This window comes from Lissotriton vulgaris, chromosome 7 (genome assembly GCF_964263255.1).
Source record: "Lissotriton vulgaris chromosome 7, aLisVul1.2, whole genome shotgun sequence".
NCBI lineage: Eukaryota > Metazoa > Chordata > Amphibia > Caudata > Salamandridae > Lissotriton > Lissotriton vulgaris.
In genome coordinates, this window is record NC_141695.1 from 1,313,603,458 (window position 1) to 1,313,621,530 (window position 18,073).

The 18,073-nt window shown below is 43.9% G+C and overlaps 1 protein-coding gene across 8 annotated transcripts in view; it reads left to right on the plus strand.

Moving 5' to 3' along the window:
- The window catches only part of LOC147703579 (transmembrane protease serine 9-like), a 913,140-nt gene extending 896,251 nt beyond the window's left edge, over positions 1 to 16,889 (plus strand). For all 8 annotated transcript variants that reach the window (XM_086931927.1, XM_086931929.1, XM_086931933.1 and 5 more), the window contains one exon: positions 15,131 to 16,889. In XM_086931927.1, the coding sequence (XP_086788053.1) occupies positions 15,131 to 15,421 (291 nt within the window). In that variant the 3' untranslated portion in view covers positions 15,422 to 16,889. The remainder of the gene's footprint in view (positions 1 to 15,130) is intronic.
- The last annotated feature ends 1,184 nt before the right edge of the window (positions 16,890 to 18,073 follow it).

An 18,073-nucleotide genomic window follows, 5' to 3' on the forward strand; every position in this document is an offset into this window, starting at 1 on the left:
CCCCTTTGTTATACCAAAACTACTAAGTTTGTGATGCTTAACAGCCATGAGAAAACCAGGAAAGATATTAATCTCTGGTATAGACAAGGCTTACTTACTAAGGAGGAAACAACATTCCTTAATGTAGCACACCCCATCGCCCCTCTTTTCTATCTTTTACCTAAGATCCACAAATGCACTGTTCCTGTTCCAGGCCTTCCTATTATTTCTGCTCAAGGCAGTATGAATGAAAATATCTCCAAGTATGTGGATTTTTTCTTACAACCCCATATGATTTCTCTTCCTTCTTATCTTAAAGATACCACTGATTTTTTGGTTAAGATTAGTCAAATCACTTGGTGTCTTGATTTTTGTTTCCTAGTGATGGATATTGAGGCACTTTACACCAGCATGAACCATCTACAAGGTCTGGAAGCTGTCCAATATTTCTTAGACACACTTGAGGCTGCCATGAGAGATCATAACTTCATGTTACTGGACATGATACGAATCTGCCTATATAACAATTACTTCCAGTTTGACAGGGACTTCTACCATTAGGAACGTGGAGTGGCCATGGGTTCATGCTTCTCCCCCAGCTATTCATGTCTTCATGTTGGCTGGTGGGAGAGGCATGTTCTAAGGGTTACCCATAGGCATTGGCTTCCCCACCTCGTCCATTATTGGAGGTTTATTGACGATATTTTTATCGTCTAGAAGGGATCACATGAACAGGCAGCACTCTTTGTTAATGACATCAATATAAACAACAGGAACTTAAAATTTACTGCTAATATTACATTGACCTCTGCAGAATTTCTCGATGTCCAGGTATATATTGATCACAACACAATTCAGGCAAAACTTCACAGGAAAAGCACTGCGGGTAATTCCATCTTGCACGCCCGCAGTGCCCACCCTCCACATACCATCAATAGCATACCACTAGGAGAATTCATTTGCATCAAACATATTTGTAGCAGTCCAAACACTACTAATCCGTGTTTGTTGGAATCTAGGGAAAGATTCCTCAGGCGAGGTTATAATCGAGTCACTTTAGATCGGGCTCTTACAAAGGCTCTAGCTCGCCCTCGAGAGGAACTCCTTAATCCAAAAATTAAAACCATCCCTGATTCCGCCACTACTGGCTCTATTTGTTTTATCACCACCTACTGTTCCCAGATATCCAAACTAAGTAAGATCATTAGATCAGAGTGGCCAATAGTCTTAACTGATGTGATTTTAGGTCCATTTTTGCCTAAATTGCCGGCTATCACCTTTAGGAGGGCTCCATCTATGAAAGATTCTTTAGATAGAACACAACCTGAGCTCCCACCTAAAACCACCTGGCTCAATAAACCGGGTTTTTATAGATGTACTTCATGCCCTGCATGTACCTTTGCAGTTAATGGCACACACTACACTTCAGCCTTCAATGAGAGACCCATTCCAATAAAAGAACATCTCACATGTTGCAGTGATTTTGTAGTTTATCAACTTACCTGCACATGTTCACTCTCTTACATTGGAAGTACCAAGTTGCAAGCCAACCAACGCATCTTGCAACACATTCGTGCCATAGTTAACTCTGATATGAACTATCCAGTGGCTCGCCATTTCAAGGCAGTTCACGACAAAAAACGTAAAGATCTGAAGTATACTCTACTGTGTTCTGTAGCTAATCCGGGCAGAGGTGGAGACCGTGGAAAACTTTTGCGCCAAAGAGAAGCATTTTTCATCCTACTGCTTGATACTAGATCTCCTAATGGTCTTAATGCTTTTGATGAATTACATCACTTTCTGTAATGTGTGTGTATTTTCTTAACCATTATTTGATTCAGATTTCCCTAATGCATCAATTTCAATGTATCTGCTGAATACATGTTTACATGCATCTGATAAGTACTTGCTAGTGTTCAGCGGTTATCATCATTTTTATCTGAAGGTTTTCAAATGAGTTTCCTATCGTCTAAATGTATTCCATGTATCTAACATCTGAATATGATGATTTTTTAAGCACTTGTACTTTAGCATTAAAGCACTTTGAGACACAGATGTATAAGAGGTGATATTTCACACTTCTATATAGGCCTGCGCTATATGGTTATATAACCACATTTTGCACTTGCAATCCATTTTTTCATGATATACTTTTTTATGTAATTATAGAAAAGGAAATAAGGAATGTATATGTTGTGGTTTATATTCCATAATACATCGGATGGTGATGTCAATGTAAAAGTTTTTTTACTGAAATGGATTTAACCTGTGCATTATTGTTTGCACTGTCACACCTTGCCTTTTTTCATGCTTAAGCACTATGCTTGAACGGTGTCTCTTTGTTTAATATTTCAAGGTATTTGAGCTTCTATTGCGAATATTTCTTTGCATTATTGCTTGTTTGCTTTGTTGTGTTACCCATGTGTCCTGTTTCTTTAGGCGCTTGGGCTTTTAATCACCATTTAATGCACTGCCTACTCCTGGCGCGTCATGTGACCAAGCTCCGTTCGCGGAGCGAAACGCGTCAGGGATGGCACTTGCTCTGACACACTTGTAAATAAAATTTGCACTGCTGGCACTTTGACTAGTGTGATGGCTTTCTGATGATTTAACATCCAACATCTAATCTATTGATGGAGAGGAGGTCTGCGCCCGCTTAAACCGCTGCAAGAAGCGGTTGGGATCCTTTTATCACATATTTAGATATTACTAGGGCCAGGTTTAGACCCTGCTCTATTGTTCCCTTACCAGGTCTAAAACCATATTGTAGGTTCGATATCACATCATTTTCATCCACCCATTCCTGCATCCTATTTAAAATAATCCGACCCGCCACTTTCATCAAAGCGTCAAGGAGCGAGATCGGCCTATAGCAGGTAGGGTCATTTCTATTACCCTTTTTAAAAATGGGGATGACGATTGCATCAGGCCAAGAGGGTATAAACCCATGATGATTAGCTTTGTTTAATACATTGGTCAATAAAGGAGCCCAAAGTTCGCACTCTGCTTTATATACTTTGATTGGGACTCCGTCTGGGCCCGGTGCCTTACTAGAGGGGCTATCCTTAATGGCCTTAGTGACCTTTTGGAGGTCAAAAGTTATATTAATTGGAAAGACTTCGTGCACAATGCTGTATTGGCCGGAACCCCTTTCCTACGTTATTGGGTTACCTGATGCAGGGGGGATCACTTGCTCAAAAAGAGCTTTAAAATGGTTTACCCGGGTGTCCCCAGTGATTGCTTGATCGATCACATTAGTCTCATTGGACCATCGGAAAGGTGTGTTAACCACCTTCCAGAAGGCAGTATTGTCTTTACGTTGCGATGCTTTTTGTAAAGCCTGCCAAGCCTCCCTTTTCAATTGGCTTTTCCTGTTTTTAATCGCAAGTTGGTAAGACTTTCTGGCTTGCCGTATCAGCACAGAACACTTTGGTGTTGTATGTAATGCTTTTTTCAAAATAGTAAGGGCATTAGTACAGCTGCTGTTAAACCAGCTGTTAGTTTTACTTAGATATTGTCTATAGACCCTTGTTAGTAATTTTTTCATCTTTGCTTGAATTTTAATAAACAAATCTATCACAGTTTGTGGTTCCACATTATATGTAAGGCAGGTTGTAATTTCTTCGTGCATGTTAGATACTAAGTTATGAAGAAATGCCACTGGCTCCACCTTTTCCCATTTTAAGATGTAACCATTTCTAGTTGCAAGGACTATCCTTGGTGGATATGACGGGATAGCACTCAAGCTCTCTTCGCGACCTTTGATTTTTAGGCCGAGGGAGATGGTCGCTAAAGAGAACTTTAAGTGTTTCCCAGGAGGATAACAACTCAAAATGAACAGAGGAAAGGAGTGCAAAATCGATTATCGAGTTGCACCCCCTTCCGTGAAAGGTGGGCTGAAACGAAAAGGAATTACTGCATAGTTTGTTAGCAAAGGACAAGTTAAAATAGAAAACAATGTTATTCAAGACATCACCCAATGTAGAGTGTACAAAGTTAGTGGGGTTATCATTTTTGCTTTCGGCTAAACCACAAATGCCAGACAAACCATGGGTACAAATGGTACAATTAAAATCTCCCACCCAGAGCACAACCGAATCACCACCCCATTGGACCTTAAGAGTGGTTACAGTGTGCATAAAATTATTATTCACAGTATCCAAAGAATTAGAAGGCACATTGTTATAAAAGTTCACCAAAATCATACATTTTATCTGTCCCCAGCTAATTGTTAGAATTTGGTAATACTCAGCGGAGATAAATTTAAGCACCTTAATCCCCCCGACAGTTGAGACATATGTACACATGCCCTCTTTGTTTCTCCCATGTGGACTCGGTATAGCTGGTGTATTATAGGTGGAAAACCCCATAATATGTAAGTCGACCACGGACCATGTCTCCTGTAAATGGATAATACTATATTTGGTAACTAGGTCTAACTAGGGGAGGTTGGTCACTTTATCAGATAATCCGGCAACATTCCAGGATAAAAGGTGTCCTTCTTCATCGGTTACCTTCAAGGCCGCTTGTGAGTTGCAACAGTCTGAGCTCAACAGGGGGGGACATTTCACATTGGAAAGTCAGTCTACCCCTTCCATCCCTAATTGTGTGGCAAAACGGTTAGAGGTATGGACAGCAAAGCTAAGATCAGGAACGCTGTTTCCCTGTTGATGAAGACTTTCAGCTGGTTGGGAGAAAAGAGACCGGGGGTAAAAATAACTCAATCCATGTGTTGATATCCCTACCTCACCCCTCTCTTGATACCAATCATTTATATATGATGCTACCCTGCGGTCCCTAAAGTTAACGATAATGATATCACCGTGTATCTCTTTAGGTCTATGGCCTACCCAGCCAAGTCTCCTTACATGCAGGATTATGCCATCTAGGCTGGGGGGTAGGGGCCTGTTTTTCCTCAACCAAAAAATTACCTTATTTTTTAGCTCTGAATAGCCTTCTCTATTCCCCGGAGGTAACTCTGGCACGCCAGTTAAAACTATGATGTACGGTGTTGCTTCGGGTGGAAGGTCTACCAGATGCTTCCTATTATTAGTAGTTTCCTACTATGTAGCCTGTGTAACCTGTTTACTATCCGTGTGCTTAGCTGATACTACAGGGCCTTTTGGCCTAGGGTTAACACTGCAGTTAGTACTGATCGCATCAGGATTCATCATACCCTAGGATTTCGCATGTATCAAAGTGGTGGTAGTATTTTGAGTCAAGGGACTGGGTAAAATAGGCCCTGCAGCTTCTCCAGATGTGTTTTTATTTAACCTACCAGAGGGAAGTTCCTTTATTAGCGAGGTATTAATGGCTATCATTTGCTCAATTGAGCCTAGTTTCTCCCCAATTCTTTTAATCCTCTCCGCCAATGGTAACAAAAGAGATTTCCCCATATGTTTGATGTTATCCATGAGCCCTTTATTGGTAAGAGGGGGGACGTGGTCAGACAAGGTATTCTTAAAGCTCAATGTCTGACCCTTAGCGGGGCCAGAAAGTATTTTAGGGATTTTTGAGCATCTGCCCTTATGTCCATCTCCCGCCCGCTTTCTCTTCATAGTGGCGGCTATTGGTGATCGTTTGTTATATACTTGACTCATGGGGATTGGATTTGGTGATAATAATATAATTGGATCTTCTGTGGTATATCCTAATAAGGGGTCAGCACTTAAATCTTCATTGCTTAGCTCCTTGCTAAGCTCTGGGGAAATATCAGCAATTTGTGTCTGCTGGGTGGTACTGCTGTAATTTGGGCAGATTTGTATCGGGTGGTAGCTTGCTGAATAGTTCCCAGGGAAGAACGTTTGTTTTTAAGAAGTTCGGCAGACAGTCTACGCTCAGTAACAGCAATTTCATATTCCAGGACTGAGACGGCCCTGGTTATGAACCATGAACGGTTCCCCTCACCAGGGATGTCCTCCCTTTACTTAAGCGTGACGCCATCTTATAATTGCTATATTAGTTACAGAAACAATATCTAAAGATGGCTCGTAATAACAATAATATCTGTCCAGTCTTTATGTATATAAAAGGTCTTTCCCTAGGTTAAGCAATGACAGTCCTACTTACAAGGTCTAATGTTTTCGGAGACGGATCAATAGAGGTGGACCAGCCCAGCCTTGGCCAGCCCCGGACGGCCACAGACAGCCCCCCCTTTGCCCGGGTATAGCCCGGCTAGTCCCGCGCGTGTCCCGTGGGGCAGGAGGCGTTCCTCAGCTTCCAAGCGCCTCCGGGCGAAGCGATGTCGTCAGGCGTGCGCCGTGGCCGCCGGGGCACCTGGGGATTGTAGTCCCTGCCCTCACGGCGTTCGTGTGGCTGGTGACGCTACCGTTCCCATCACAGGTGATGCAGGGACAGGAAAGGTGGTCCGGTCCCTTACAACAGTTTTTCTAGGGAGCCTCGTAAGACTCAGACAGCTAGCCAGGTAAAGTACGTTCCCAATGAGCGCCCGACGCTCCTCAGCTTTCAAGCACCTCCGGGCGCAGCGATGTCGTCAGGCATGCGCCGTGGCCGCCGAGGCACCTGGGGATTGTAGTCCCTGCCCTCGCAGCGTTCGTATGGCCGGTGACGCTACCGTTCCCCTCACAGGTGATGCGGGGACAGGAAAGGCGGTCCGGTCCCCTTACAACAGTTTTTCTAGGGAGCCTCATAAGAATCAGCCAGCTAGCCAGGTAAAGTACGTTGACCTATTCATTTGACCAAAAGAGCTTCTTAAATCCACAAAGGATAGACGTTAGCAGAGGCTGCTTTTTGACTACCTAAGGAAGACATGGCAGCACCCTCCGACTGGGCCCCTTTTCAGTAAATCACTGTAAACTTTGTTGGGCAAGCAAACAGCATCATCCCCAATTTTCTTGAAGACATGTGAAACTTTGTTAGGAGTTAGAACACCTTTACGTGGTATACATGTCAGCAGCAATTCTCAAGAACAGGCACATTACCATGAAGACAATCTTTAGTGCACATTGTGTAAGCAGGCCCCGAGTTTTGCACTGTCCCCAAATCCCACTCCAGGGCATCCATGCGTACCTGACGGAAAACAAAGAAAAAAAGCCGGCATTTGTGGTTTCCACAACCCTGCACGGTGAAGGGAACTACCAATATGGGGCCCGCACAATATATTGCCCTTCCCAGGGTACTTGAACACAGGTGTAACCCCGAAAATCTGAGGTAGGGCAGGAGAGTCCCAGACCCCCAGCAGGTCACCCTGCTCTCCGCAAAGGTGCCCCTCAAGGTCATTGCTGGCTGATTCCCGCCCTAGACATCTTACAACTTTCTCTAGGGAACCAAATCCCACACAGTAATGAGAACTGAACTGCAAGTACTCACTCCTCACTTGCCTTGAGGAGTAAACTGAAAGTGTTTAAGTGGTGTCCCTTCAATGTGGAACAGCTTGGCACATTCGCCATTGTGCCAAAATCACTAGAATTCCTGTGAGCAGAAAGGGGGGAGGGGGCTAGAGCAACGGGGAGGTTAACCCATGTCCCTTTCCCTAGTGACTCTGTCTTGACTTTCTGGCCCTCAAGCAAAGGGTGCTCCCCATTATGAGTATATACTCCACGACAACCCCAGCGCCCTTACCCTGACCTGATGAGGCGCCGGCCTGAGCTCCTTCCATGACCCTTTTGCTGCTGTGACCGATATAGTCTCTACCTCATGTGGCAACATACACCTCCTTCCAAAACTTGGCAGTGGTAAGCGGCCTTACGACGTATGGTAAAGCATTCGCTCCAACACTCATAAAAAGAAAATGTATACATGTTGAGATATATGTATTATAATAGTGTGATACACGTATTTTAGCACAATTTTTGATAATGTACTGCAACTTTGCAATGATTCTAATTAATTATGCAAAATAAAAATTCCTCCACTCATAAAAAACACCTTAATTGCTCTCCCTTCCTTCAAATCTGAAAATTCACAAAAGGCCTGGTTGCCAGTTTGCGAAGATGTACACCTACAATGCCACCCCTCCTCCGTGTTAATGCACGAAGTTTGAGTCACAAGGTTGTGAAGACTTTGCTTCTAGTAAAATAATACCCTAATTGTAGGTGCCCCACAAATTGGGAAGCGGGCCCTGAAATTGCTGCTTATGCTAGTTACGGTATTTTCTGGGTACTTAATGGGCAACAAACTACCCTTTTCACCAGCTAGACTGAGGGTTAACATTTAAACCACCTTATTTAGGGGCATATTAGCAACTGACAGCGATAAATATCGCTAAGCGCGCTTAACGCGATTAAAGTTATCGCTGGATTTCATTGCTCAAATAGCGCGTTCTCAACAGCTATCTCCAAAGCGATAAAAATTCCAGCAATAGCGCTGAAATGCTGGAATATCACTGGCAATCCAGCAATAAAATGTCAGCGATAAGGAATTCTTTGCTAATAAGCCATGGTGGATTTAGCCTGACAATTCACCTCCCATAGGGTAATATGGCTAAGTCAGAAATGTACCTGACGTAAGAAACCGATACCAAAGGGGATGATGGATGGAGTGTTTGAGCAAATCAAACACTCACCCCCAGTCAACTGATCTGGGTTTAATTCATCACCATTCTTTTGCTCACTCCACCACCTCAGTTCAGACATGGCCATATGCAAACTAGCCTGACCCTGTGCCTCATGGGAACAGTCCAGCCCGAAATGCCAAGCCATGTCTTCCCTGGACCAGAAACAAGCATCCTGGGACCGGTTTCAGATTCATAATCCTCATCATCCAGGCTATCTTGAATCCAGTAGTAGAGTGAGCAAGGGATCCATGTCTGGGCATACCCTGCCAAGTTAGGGAGAACAAAACAATACCAAAGGGGATGATGTACGGAACGTTTGAGCAAATCAAACACTCACCCCCAGTCAACTGATCTGTGTTTAATCCATAACCATTCTTTAGCTCACTCCACCACCCCAGTTCATACATGGCCATATGCAAATCAGCCTGACCATGTGCCTCATGGAAACAGTCCAGCCCGAAATGCCAAGCCATGTCTTCCCTGGACCAGAAACAAGCATCCTGAGACCGGTTTCGGATTCATAATCCTCATCATCCAGGCTATCTTGAATCCAGTGGTAGAGTGAGCAAGGGATCCACGTCTGAGCATACCCTGCCAAGTTAGGGCGAACAAAACAATACCAAAGGGGATGATGTACGGAACGTTTGATCAAATCAAACACTCACCCCCAGTCAACTGATCTGGTTTTAATCCATCACCATTCTTTAGCTCACTCCACCACCCCAGTTCAGACATGGCCATATGCAAATCAGTCTGACCCTGTGCCTCATGGGAACAGTCCAGCCCGAACTGCCAAGCCATGTCTTCCCTGGACCAGAAACAAGCATCCTGGGACAGGTTTCGGATTCATAATCCTCATCAGCCAGGCTATCTTGAATCTAGTGGTAGAGTGAGCAAGGGACCCACGTCTTGGCCCTTGTTATATGCAAAAAAATACCCGCATAAATTAAAGGAAAGACATTTTTGTACAAACTTATGTCTGTTGTATGCCTGTAAGATATTGATTTTCTGGTTGTAGGATACCAACCTATCAAGGTTATACATTTTGATCTTAATAACGTGAGAGTGCCAGGGTATATTGATGTTGCACTTTACTCTTCAATTTACTTGAAAATGCACCATGTGTCCACTCATTTTTCTCGGGGGGAGAACCCCCTGAACCCTCCTTAGGTAATTCGGGATTGCACGCTACGCTCGATAGCTGTGGTGTGCTCCACCACTAATTTTACGACCACCACTTTCAAATGTCACTAGCCACCACTGCTTTTTGAAGGAAACAAGTGGTCCGTAGCATAAACTAATGGAATTGAGCAAAGATAATATATAGACCACAATGGGCTGCTATATAGTACAGAAATCCCTTGTCCAGCCGGGCAGGGAATATTTATTCATGTAATAGGTTGTCTCAATGCAGGAATAAGACAAGTAACCAAAGACATAAAAGGTTACAGTAAGGCACAGTCCTGTGCCGTACATGAAGAGGAAGTAAAGAACACAGTGAGTGCAAACAATATCAGGCAAACAAAGTGAGCTAACAGGCCACTGACACAAATTCAGATTAACAGTGTGTCCTGGAGTGAATCACCCATACACTAATACAATAGATTCCTAAGTATGGGACACTCTAAAAGGAGTCGACGGACGTTTCGATCCCAAGCTCAGTTATAGGGGGATCATCTTCAGGACTTTCACAATCATAACTTTTGCCTGAATATAACCTTTTAACATAAAACCCCCAGACTTTTGTCTGTGAATGAGGTTTAATCCTGTAGGATGTCTTCACTGATTAGGGTAATAGCCCGAAATCCATGTTGGAGATTCAAATCTGAGCAGGGCTTCAAATTTATGCAGCGAGGATGAGGTTCAGGTTCGGTTGTAGCGCAGTACCGTATTAGATCTGATTGGACTTTGAATTTAGCCCTCAGGATTTATAATTGTTGCCCCATTGAGATTCGCTTTTGTGAAATTTTCTGCACCGAGATTATTTCTAAAGATTGGTCTGAGTTGATGTACAGTCAGTGATTTCTAATGTGCCCGCTCGGGAAACCAGGTCTCCGTTTTTAGGTATAGAGTTTCAGTCTGAATTTAGCTGCAGTGGTTGCGGTTCGTACTGCGGTTCAGTGAATGGCGCTGGTAACCTTCGTTAGGGCCAGGGAATTAAAGGTTCGCTAGAGGTACCTGAAGCTGTCGATAAGCCGATGGCGCGTTGTGGTCAGCAGGATCGCTTCTAGCCGCCACTGCAGCGCACAAAGATGGCTCCCAAGTGCAGCAGCAGACAGCGCAAGGGGAGTGTGGTAGGTCACAGCCTACAGAAAAGGTGTAGAAACAGGAAAAACACAATACGGGAGGGCAGTTTGGTCCGATCGTTACCATAGCACTACAGTCTTATCACGACCAAGGAAATGATCAGGCGTCTTGAAACATTATCCGAGATACGTGAGTAAATAAGGTGCAGGCTTGGCCTGACCGCAGTTATTATGGCTTTACATACTACTAATACACAATTGTAACCAATGATTTGAGCTTGGCTAAGTGATAACCATTACCTGGAGTTCCTGGGTTAACATAACAGGCTGAGTGGGATGCGACTCGTCATCTGTCCCTTCTGTGGAAGCAAACCTAAAGTCGAAAGTGCGATAACCCACACCCCGGTTCAGAGCACCTGCAACCATAGTGTTTAAATCTTTGATGCGTTTCCTACTGTATAGGTGCAAAACTATGTGACCCTAACAAAAACCCACTCCTAATAGCATGATCGTGATCGGATGCCGCGTTGCACCTTCTATCTATACCTACCCCTATGCTTGCAAGTTGAGTCATAGAGAAGCACCCTTGTTCGTCCTTGAAGACTCTCACCTAAGGCCGATAGGCTATTACCCTATCTGAGCTACCCATGCCAACCTTGGCAGTGGCGACTATAATCACCCCAGTCATAATAAGCACCTTTACCATCACTTGTCTTACCCATGCTCTGACTGCGACCTCACCGGTTCACAGAGGGGCTCCCTCAATGCATGCTGGCGCCGTGCAGTCTCCCGACAAATCCTCATTGTTCTTGGCCCCACTGCTGGCTACACTCTGTCCGGACATGCTGGTCCATCCTCCTGTGACCATGTTGCCGCCATCATTGCGCTTCCTCATCACAGTTATAGAATTGAAAAGAAGACAAAGGTGAGTCCTGCGTACACTTTTCTCGAGATTAAAATGTGTGACTTTTAAAAAAAATACAGTTATTATGTCAGTAACACCTCATTACAATCAAACCCTTCTTTCTCAGCACTTTCGCAGGACACAGAGTGGACCCGAAGATGTTGGAGGCTTTACTTGAGCACCAGTTACGTTGTACCCAAGTACTGATTCTTATTCGTAGGCATGGGGACTTTAAATGATTTGTCCAGAATCCTCGGATGTGGAGCCTACGCCGAGACTCGCACCTGGATCCCTAGCTCCCAGCTCAGCAGCGCTGGCCCTCAGGGCACATACTCTCTCTGAGCAAATTTTCCTGGTTTATAGTACAAAAATGCTGCCAACATGGGCGTCCACAGGGGGGGGGGGGCAAGGAGGGGCGCTTGCCCTCCCCTGGAGCACCCCTCCTTGCCCCCCTCCCTGCCAGGGCAGGGTCTAGGGCGGTGCTGGCTTCCTGGGGGCTGTGTTTAACAACTTAATTATGATTTTAAAAGCACCTGCTTCACGTTCCTTTCCCTTGCAATTATGAGGCCTCGCAAAAATGACAAGATAACTCCTGTGATTAATGTTCTTCCTGGCCAGAGATCAGAGTTTTGTGTAGTTGAGGTTTTTGATTTATGTAAAGGTGGTACTGAGGGTTAATATGCCTACTACAAAGAACCTGTACCAAGTAGATTAAAGAGTGCATTTAATGTAAATAGATCAGCAGGTTACTGCTTTTAAAAGAGCCATCCTTTTGTTACTTGCAATCTAGAACCTAAAGTCCTAATATAGAATAGTGAGGTATTACCTTTCATCACTGAAGTGCATACACTCTTCTAAGTATAGAACATTGATTAATGTTGCAAAAAGGGTTAATTTGAGTAGAAATGGATTCTTATTATTAAAGAAAACTCCCAACTATGCTGTTTCTTTTTCTTCCCGTAAGATCCCCACCGAAATGTGGGAGTACTACCCCTCTCCGTGTATACAATTATCCTGTTATGGTATATATCGCACAGCCACTGAACGAACACAGACTGTGGCTGCCTTCCAAAGCATGAAATACGCACTGAACAATAAGAGTGACTGTTACTACAGCGTATGACAGTCAGTGTAGTTCCCAAAAGGTACTGACGCTCAATCTATTGACCTCATGACCTTGAAAGGTTGAGCAAGCACACCTGAACAATGCCTGAAAATTTCGTCTTACTTGCTGACATGTATCAACCCAGGATGATCGGAGACCCCGGGATTCAAACCCGTGGCCACAGATCTCATGAAAACCACTGTAGCCCACAGAGCTATTGTTTATCACGTGAGCACTATTGTAAACGGTACACAAATTTTAAAAAATAGCATCTAACACCAAATGCATATGCCCCAATCATTGTAGAGCAACCATGCAGACCAATCCATCAAGTGCTATAGGATCTTATCTGACATAACTAATTGATTGTTGGTAAAATACGGGCACAAGAGGAGGCAAACGCCTAGGCCAACTTCAAACCTCACTCGCCCTTCCCAACTTTGAGATACAGGTAACCAAAATAAAGGCCCAAGATGGGGCAAACTTGTAGGCCAATGTCACACATCGTTTGTAAGGGTATATTCCTACCCCATCTGGCCTTCCAAACTTGATCTCACAACTCCCTCTACTAGCTGCCTCACTTACCTGTTTTATATAATGACAATGGCAAGTTCTCTGACCCTAAAAAACATGTTTAAGGATTTATATGTCTTTCCAAAGTTTTGAAAAATTGCCCTTTGGTCTGGCTTGCAAACAACTAAAGCAATTCTAACAAAACAGCTAACTCAGGATGCTCAGTCCCCCATAAGGTCCTAAATCAATACTCCTGTAACGACAACTGCGCACAGTGTGGTCCCTTCCCCACGCCTGATCCCGCCAAGAACACCTACTCGAGTTACCCCAAGACGAAGAGCCGACAACGACCACGAGGTCCTTGATGAGCGACCTCTGATGCCGATCTGCCCAGGCATGATGAAAGAGACAAAGAGGAAGCTATCCACAATGCACCAGCTTAAATGGTCCCCTAGGCTTCGCAGCGCCTCTTGATGGCGTCACTGGCCCAGCACACTTCCTTTCAAGGCGTGGCTCCAGCCCGTGGCGATACTAAGGGCACCCCTCACCTAGTTGTAGGGGGCGCCTACTCATTACAGTCAGTCCAGTTTTCTAAGCTGATTCCTGAGGCAAACTCAGGGGTGAAGGTCTATCCACATACCTGAACAAGTGAACCTGTAAGGTCCAGCCAGCTTAGGGCTCATGCTGAAGGTCATCCTCATGACTTGGGGCCATCTGATAGCTGTTCAATTAGAAACGGACAAAGAAAGAAAGGCCTATATTTATCTATATTTCACGCAACGCAACTCAGCAAGCTGCGTGGCTGCACTGCGTGAAAGGGCATTAATGTACCGAATTTAACATTATCCTGACTTTGCCTAGTGCTGGTGCACTTCTGGCTGCCTAGCGCCATCGCAGGCACCCCTGCGAGATGGTGCAAGGGCACCTGCGCTGTAGGCAGGATTGTTTTTGTGAGTAAGGGACACCTTCCTGCTCAAAAAACCATTCTGATATGAATTTTCCTCTTTCTATGTGTGCTGCTGAATGCAGCACACGTACAAACAGGAAAACAGTGATTATTTCTCCTTGTTACACCTCTCCTGGGGAAGGTTAGCATTTTGACTCATTCCCAGGTCTACCACTAATGGTAAATTTGGAAATGCGCCAAAATCCATATGTGGATGCTCAGAACACCTACTCTCTACCCATGGAACGCCTCCCTGGAGCAGATTAACACATGGTAGCGATTTGAGCTGAGTTGCATTACTCTGGATTTATCAAGCCATGCAGGGCCATGCAAGGTGGCCTCGCATGCCTTAATAAATCTCAGTTAGGTTTTGCGTCGCTCTTGCATGGCAAAGGGCGATGCAAAGCTTGATAATTCTGGCCTGATAAGTATGTTTATTGCAGCGTCTAGCTCCGCAGCTTTTGACTGATGTTTTAAGATTGAGAAAGGCAGGGATGTGCCTCACATCTAGAAGCACTGGCCTCCTAGGACCAGGGCAATATTAGAGATTATGGAGAGTTCCTTCAGCAAGTGTTTTCTAAAACTTCTCAAGTCTTTGAAATGTGAAAAGGTTTGAACAAAAATTGTTGGGAATGTACTCCTGCAGTAAAGAACTTTTCCAAAAGAATTTTGGAGAAAAGTTCTTCAGTGAAAACCTAAAAAGCTTTTGCAAGACTGTTAACCAACGCAATGTTTTGGAAAGGTTATCATCTTTATAAAACTTTCTAAAGTTACAACATTTATCATATTTGCCAAATTGTATAGACAAAATTATGATTTTGCAGAAGTTAAAGAATATCCTCGTTTGACCTGCATTATATATGAAATCGTAAAAGTACATAGATGAGCATATTGCTGACTCCCCTTTTTTCTGATGTTTCAGAGGGACACCGGCGGCCCACTAGTCTGCCAATATAACAATGCGTGGCTACTGGCTGGAGTTGTGAGCTACCGAGATGGATGTGGACAGCCTAATCGCCCGGGGATTTACACCCTCGTCCCAGCCTATACACAATGGATCATACAAAACGTGCCGAACATTTGGAGCAACGTGGTGAACCCTCAATTTCCAAATGCTTCGACTACAAAGGAACCCATTCCAACTTGTGCCGCCCCGAAATCTTCCTATTCTGTCCTCCTCATCTTCTGGGTGGCATTCCTTCTCGTCAAATGATCCATGAATGTTTAGGGTCTTAATGCACACACAGCAGAAAGTAAAGTGCATGCTTAGGTATATAGATCCACTCTTTTCCCAAAACCCCCTACATGTGTTCTGGAATTCTAGGTTATAACGAAGAATTACATCCGCACAATAGTACATCAGCACTGTCTATGCAGGGTTTGTTGACATTGTCGCCATCTTTAACAAAGGAATCTCTTTTGGAATACTCTTGTGCTTCAGACCAGTTCCGTTGGTCTCTACTGGCTTTCGAATTATCGGAGGAATTTGAGCTCGAGGCCTTCATGCAGCAGCTTCCACCCTCAATCACATTATTATCAATTGGCCTGAAACAATGCACAAAAATGAAGAAGCAAGTATACTTCAAATAGATACACGAACCAAAACAAAAAATATATAAAATGTAAAGTTTACTTTTAATCGAAAGGTTTGAGCTTTTCAAAATATTGTGGTTTTCTTTCTAAGAGACAAAGCAATATGCTAAACTCTAGCGTGACGTTTTGTCATGTTGGGTCCTTATGCATGCTCTCATTTTGATGCCTCAATCGGGTGCTTCAATTGAGGCCAACACTTATCCATAGTACGTTCTCTTTACTATACTTGCACTGCTCACTTGAATCAAGCTAAGGGAATCAAGTTGAATGTAGCTTACAATTTCAAATAAATTCGTTCTGATTTACAAGGCATTTTAAATCCTCAGCTTTACATAATTGCTTTTTATGGGTGTATAAGCTTTCTTAATCTGCTAATGTTATTAGACTTTCTAAACAGTCGCTGAACCCATGAGTAGGTGGGGGCCTGCGGAACCCAAGTTAAGAAACGCCGTCCTAAATGCACCCTGCACACCTCATCATGAGAGCTATGTGGTTTTAGCCACATAGACGTGTCCTTACCTCACAACTTCCCTCTTGACTCCGTGATCTTCAACACATCTTGCCCCTCGAGCAATACTTCTAACTTCAAAAAAGCCCCCCTATCCATCACTAAAACTCTCTAAACGTATAAGATTTAAAATAGCAGATGAGCTCTCCAGCCCAACTAAAAAAGACTGACTATCCAAAACCAATATTCTTTCACAGTGCTGCACGCTGCCCAATTTATGTAGGTTATGTCATCAAAATTGAGCCAAATTAGTCTATGTTCAAAATGCAATAAGCTGGAAATGCATTTGGCCAGTTTGCACGTGGCCAGTTCCTAAATACCACCACCTGCAGGGAAGGAAACCCTCAGTCTTACTCTACTCCCACCAGCAATGCCCATCCGATTTCTTTATCTTTTGTACAACTAATCGAGTCATCACAAGAAAAAGAATAGCCATATGATTGTTTACTGATGTATGTTCTTATGATGATTTTATTTTTCTTGTGCACCCTGTAAAATTCAATGCATATCTTCATTATTAACTCTACTTTGGTCTTGTCTGAACCAGAGAAAACATTTAAATAAACTATAACAACACTGGTATCGTTTTTGCTTTGTTCTTTTATGGACCCAACAAGATGTCTGCGGTCTAATAACATTGTTGCACTCTAATACTTTGTGATTTATTATTATAAATGTACAATGATCACTCTGTGAGCCAAGTACTATAGGAGTTCCTTACAAGGAGTCCAGTTCTAGAACACCATTTTTTAAGTTCATTGGTGTATACTTATTAGGGCCCTATAAGTGCTCTTTGATGTTTTAGATTTGAGGAACAGCTAAGAGTCCACATTTCGTATGGGTAAAAGGTACAAATGAATTTGAAGATAGAGATGTTTTGGTAAGGAAACTGAGGAATGGGCCTGGTATGGAAAAGTGCGGTGTTAACGGTTTAACACTGCCATAAAGCAATTCTTGATTGAATGTTTAAATACATGTAAAAAAAGAAAACAGCAAGAAACTTTAAAACAACATATATGCATTACAAGAACACAAAGTGCATACAAAGTACATAGCAATAATCATAAATGAATATAAGAAATAACCAAGAGACAGTTCTAACATACAAAGAAAATGTAAACAAGAGCAAGCATAGAATAAACCAATACAATAACTGTCAATGATGTTTCAGACAGTTTGCCAGTTTAACAGTGCCATGCAGATGAAGTGCTAGGGCCAACTAACATTTGACAGTCCTGACAAGTACTCTGGGGCATCAGGCGTTAGACTAACGCATTTCAGTGTGGTACTCTGGGCTACCGCACTGAAGTGTCACGCCTTTGCTGTGTGTCAGCTGTCACTGAAAGGGCTGACTAAAACGAAGAGTCCGTGGCAGCACGCCGCCGTGCCTTGCACGCGCTGCTCCATCAGGCTTGGGGTTCGCAGCTGAGCTAAGGCTGCTGGCAGCTTTCGCTCAGCTGCTACAATGCATCATGATTATGAATGTAACTGCCGCAGCTCGGCTCTTACTGTCGGCATGATGTCATCGCGGAGGCAGGAGAGGCACATCCTGCTGCGGAGCGCGTGCACTGTTTTGGGAGCTAAAATGAGGCTGGCGGCTATTTCCCCGCAGAATTCAATGCTTTACTGCAGCCGACAAAGAGGAGTCAGTGACATAGGGGCCGCCAGACTGTATGTCACTGGAGAGCAACGCCGTGACTAACAGGACCGACAGGACAACAGCCAGGCCCGAACGACTTTCACTGGAGGCGGGCGTGGGGCAAA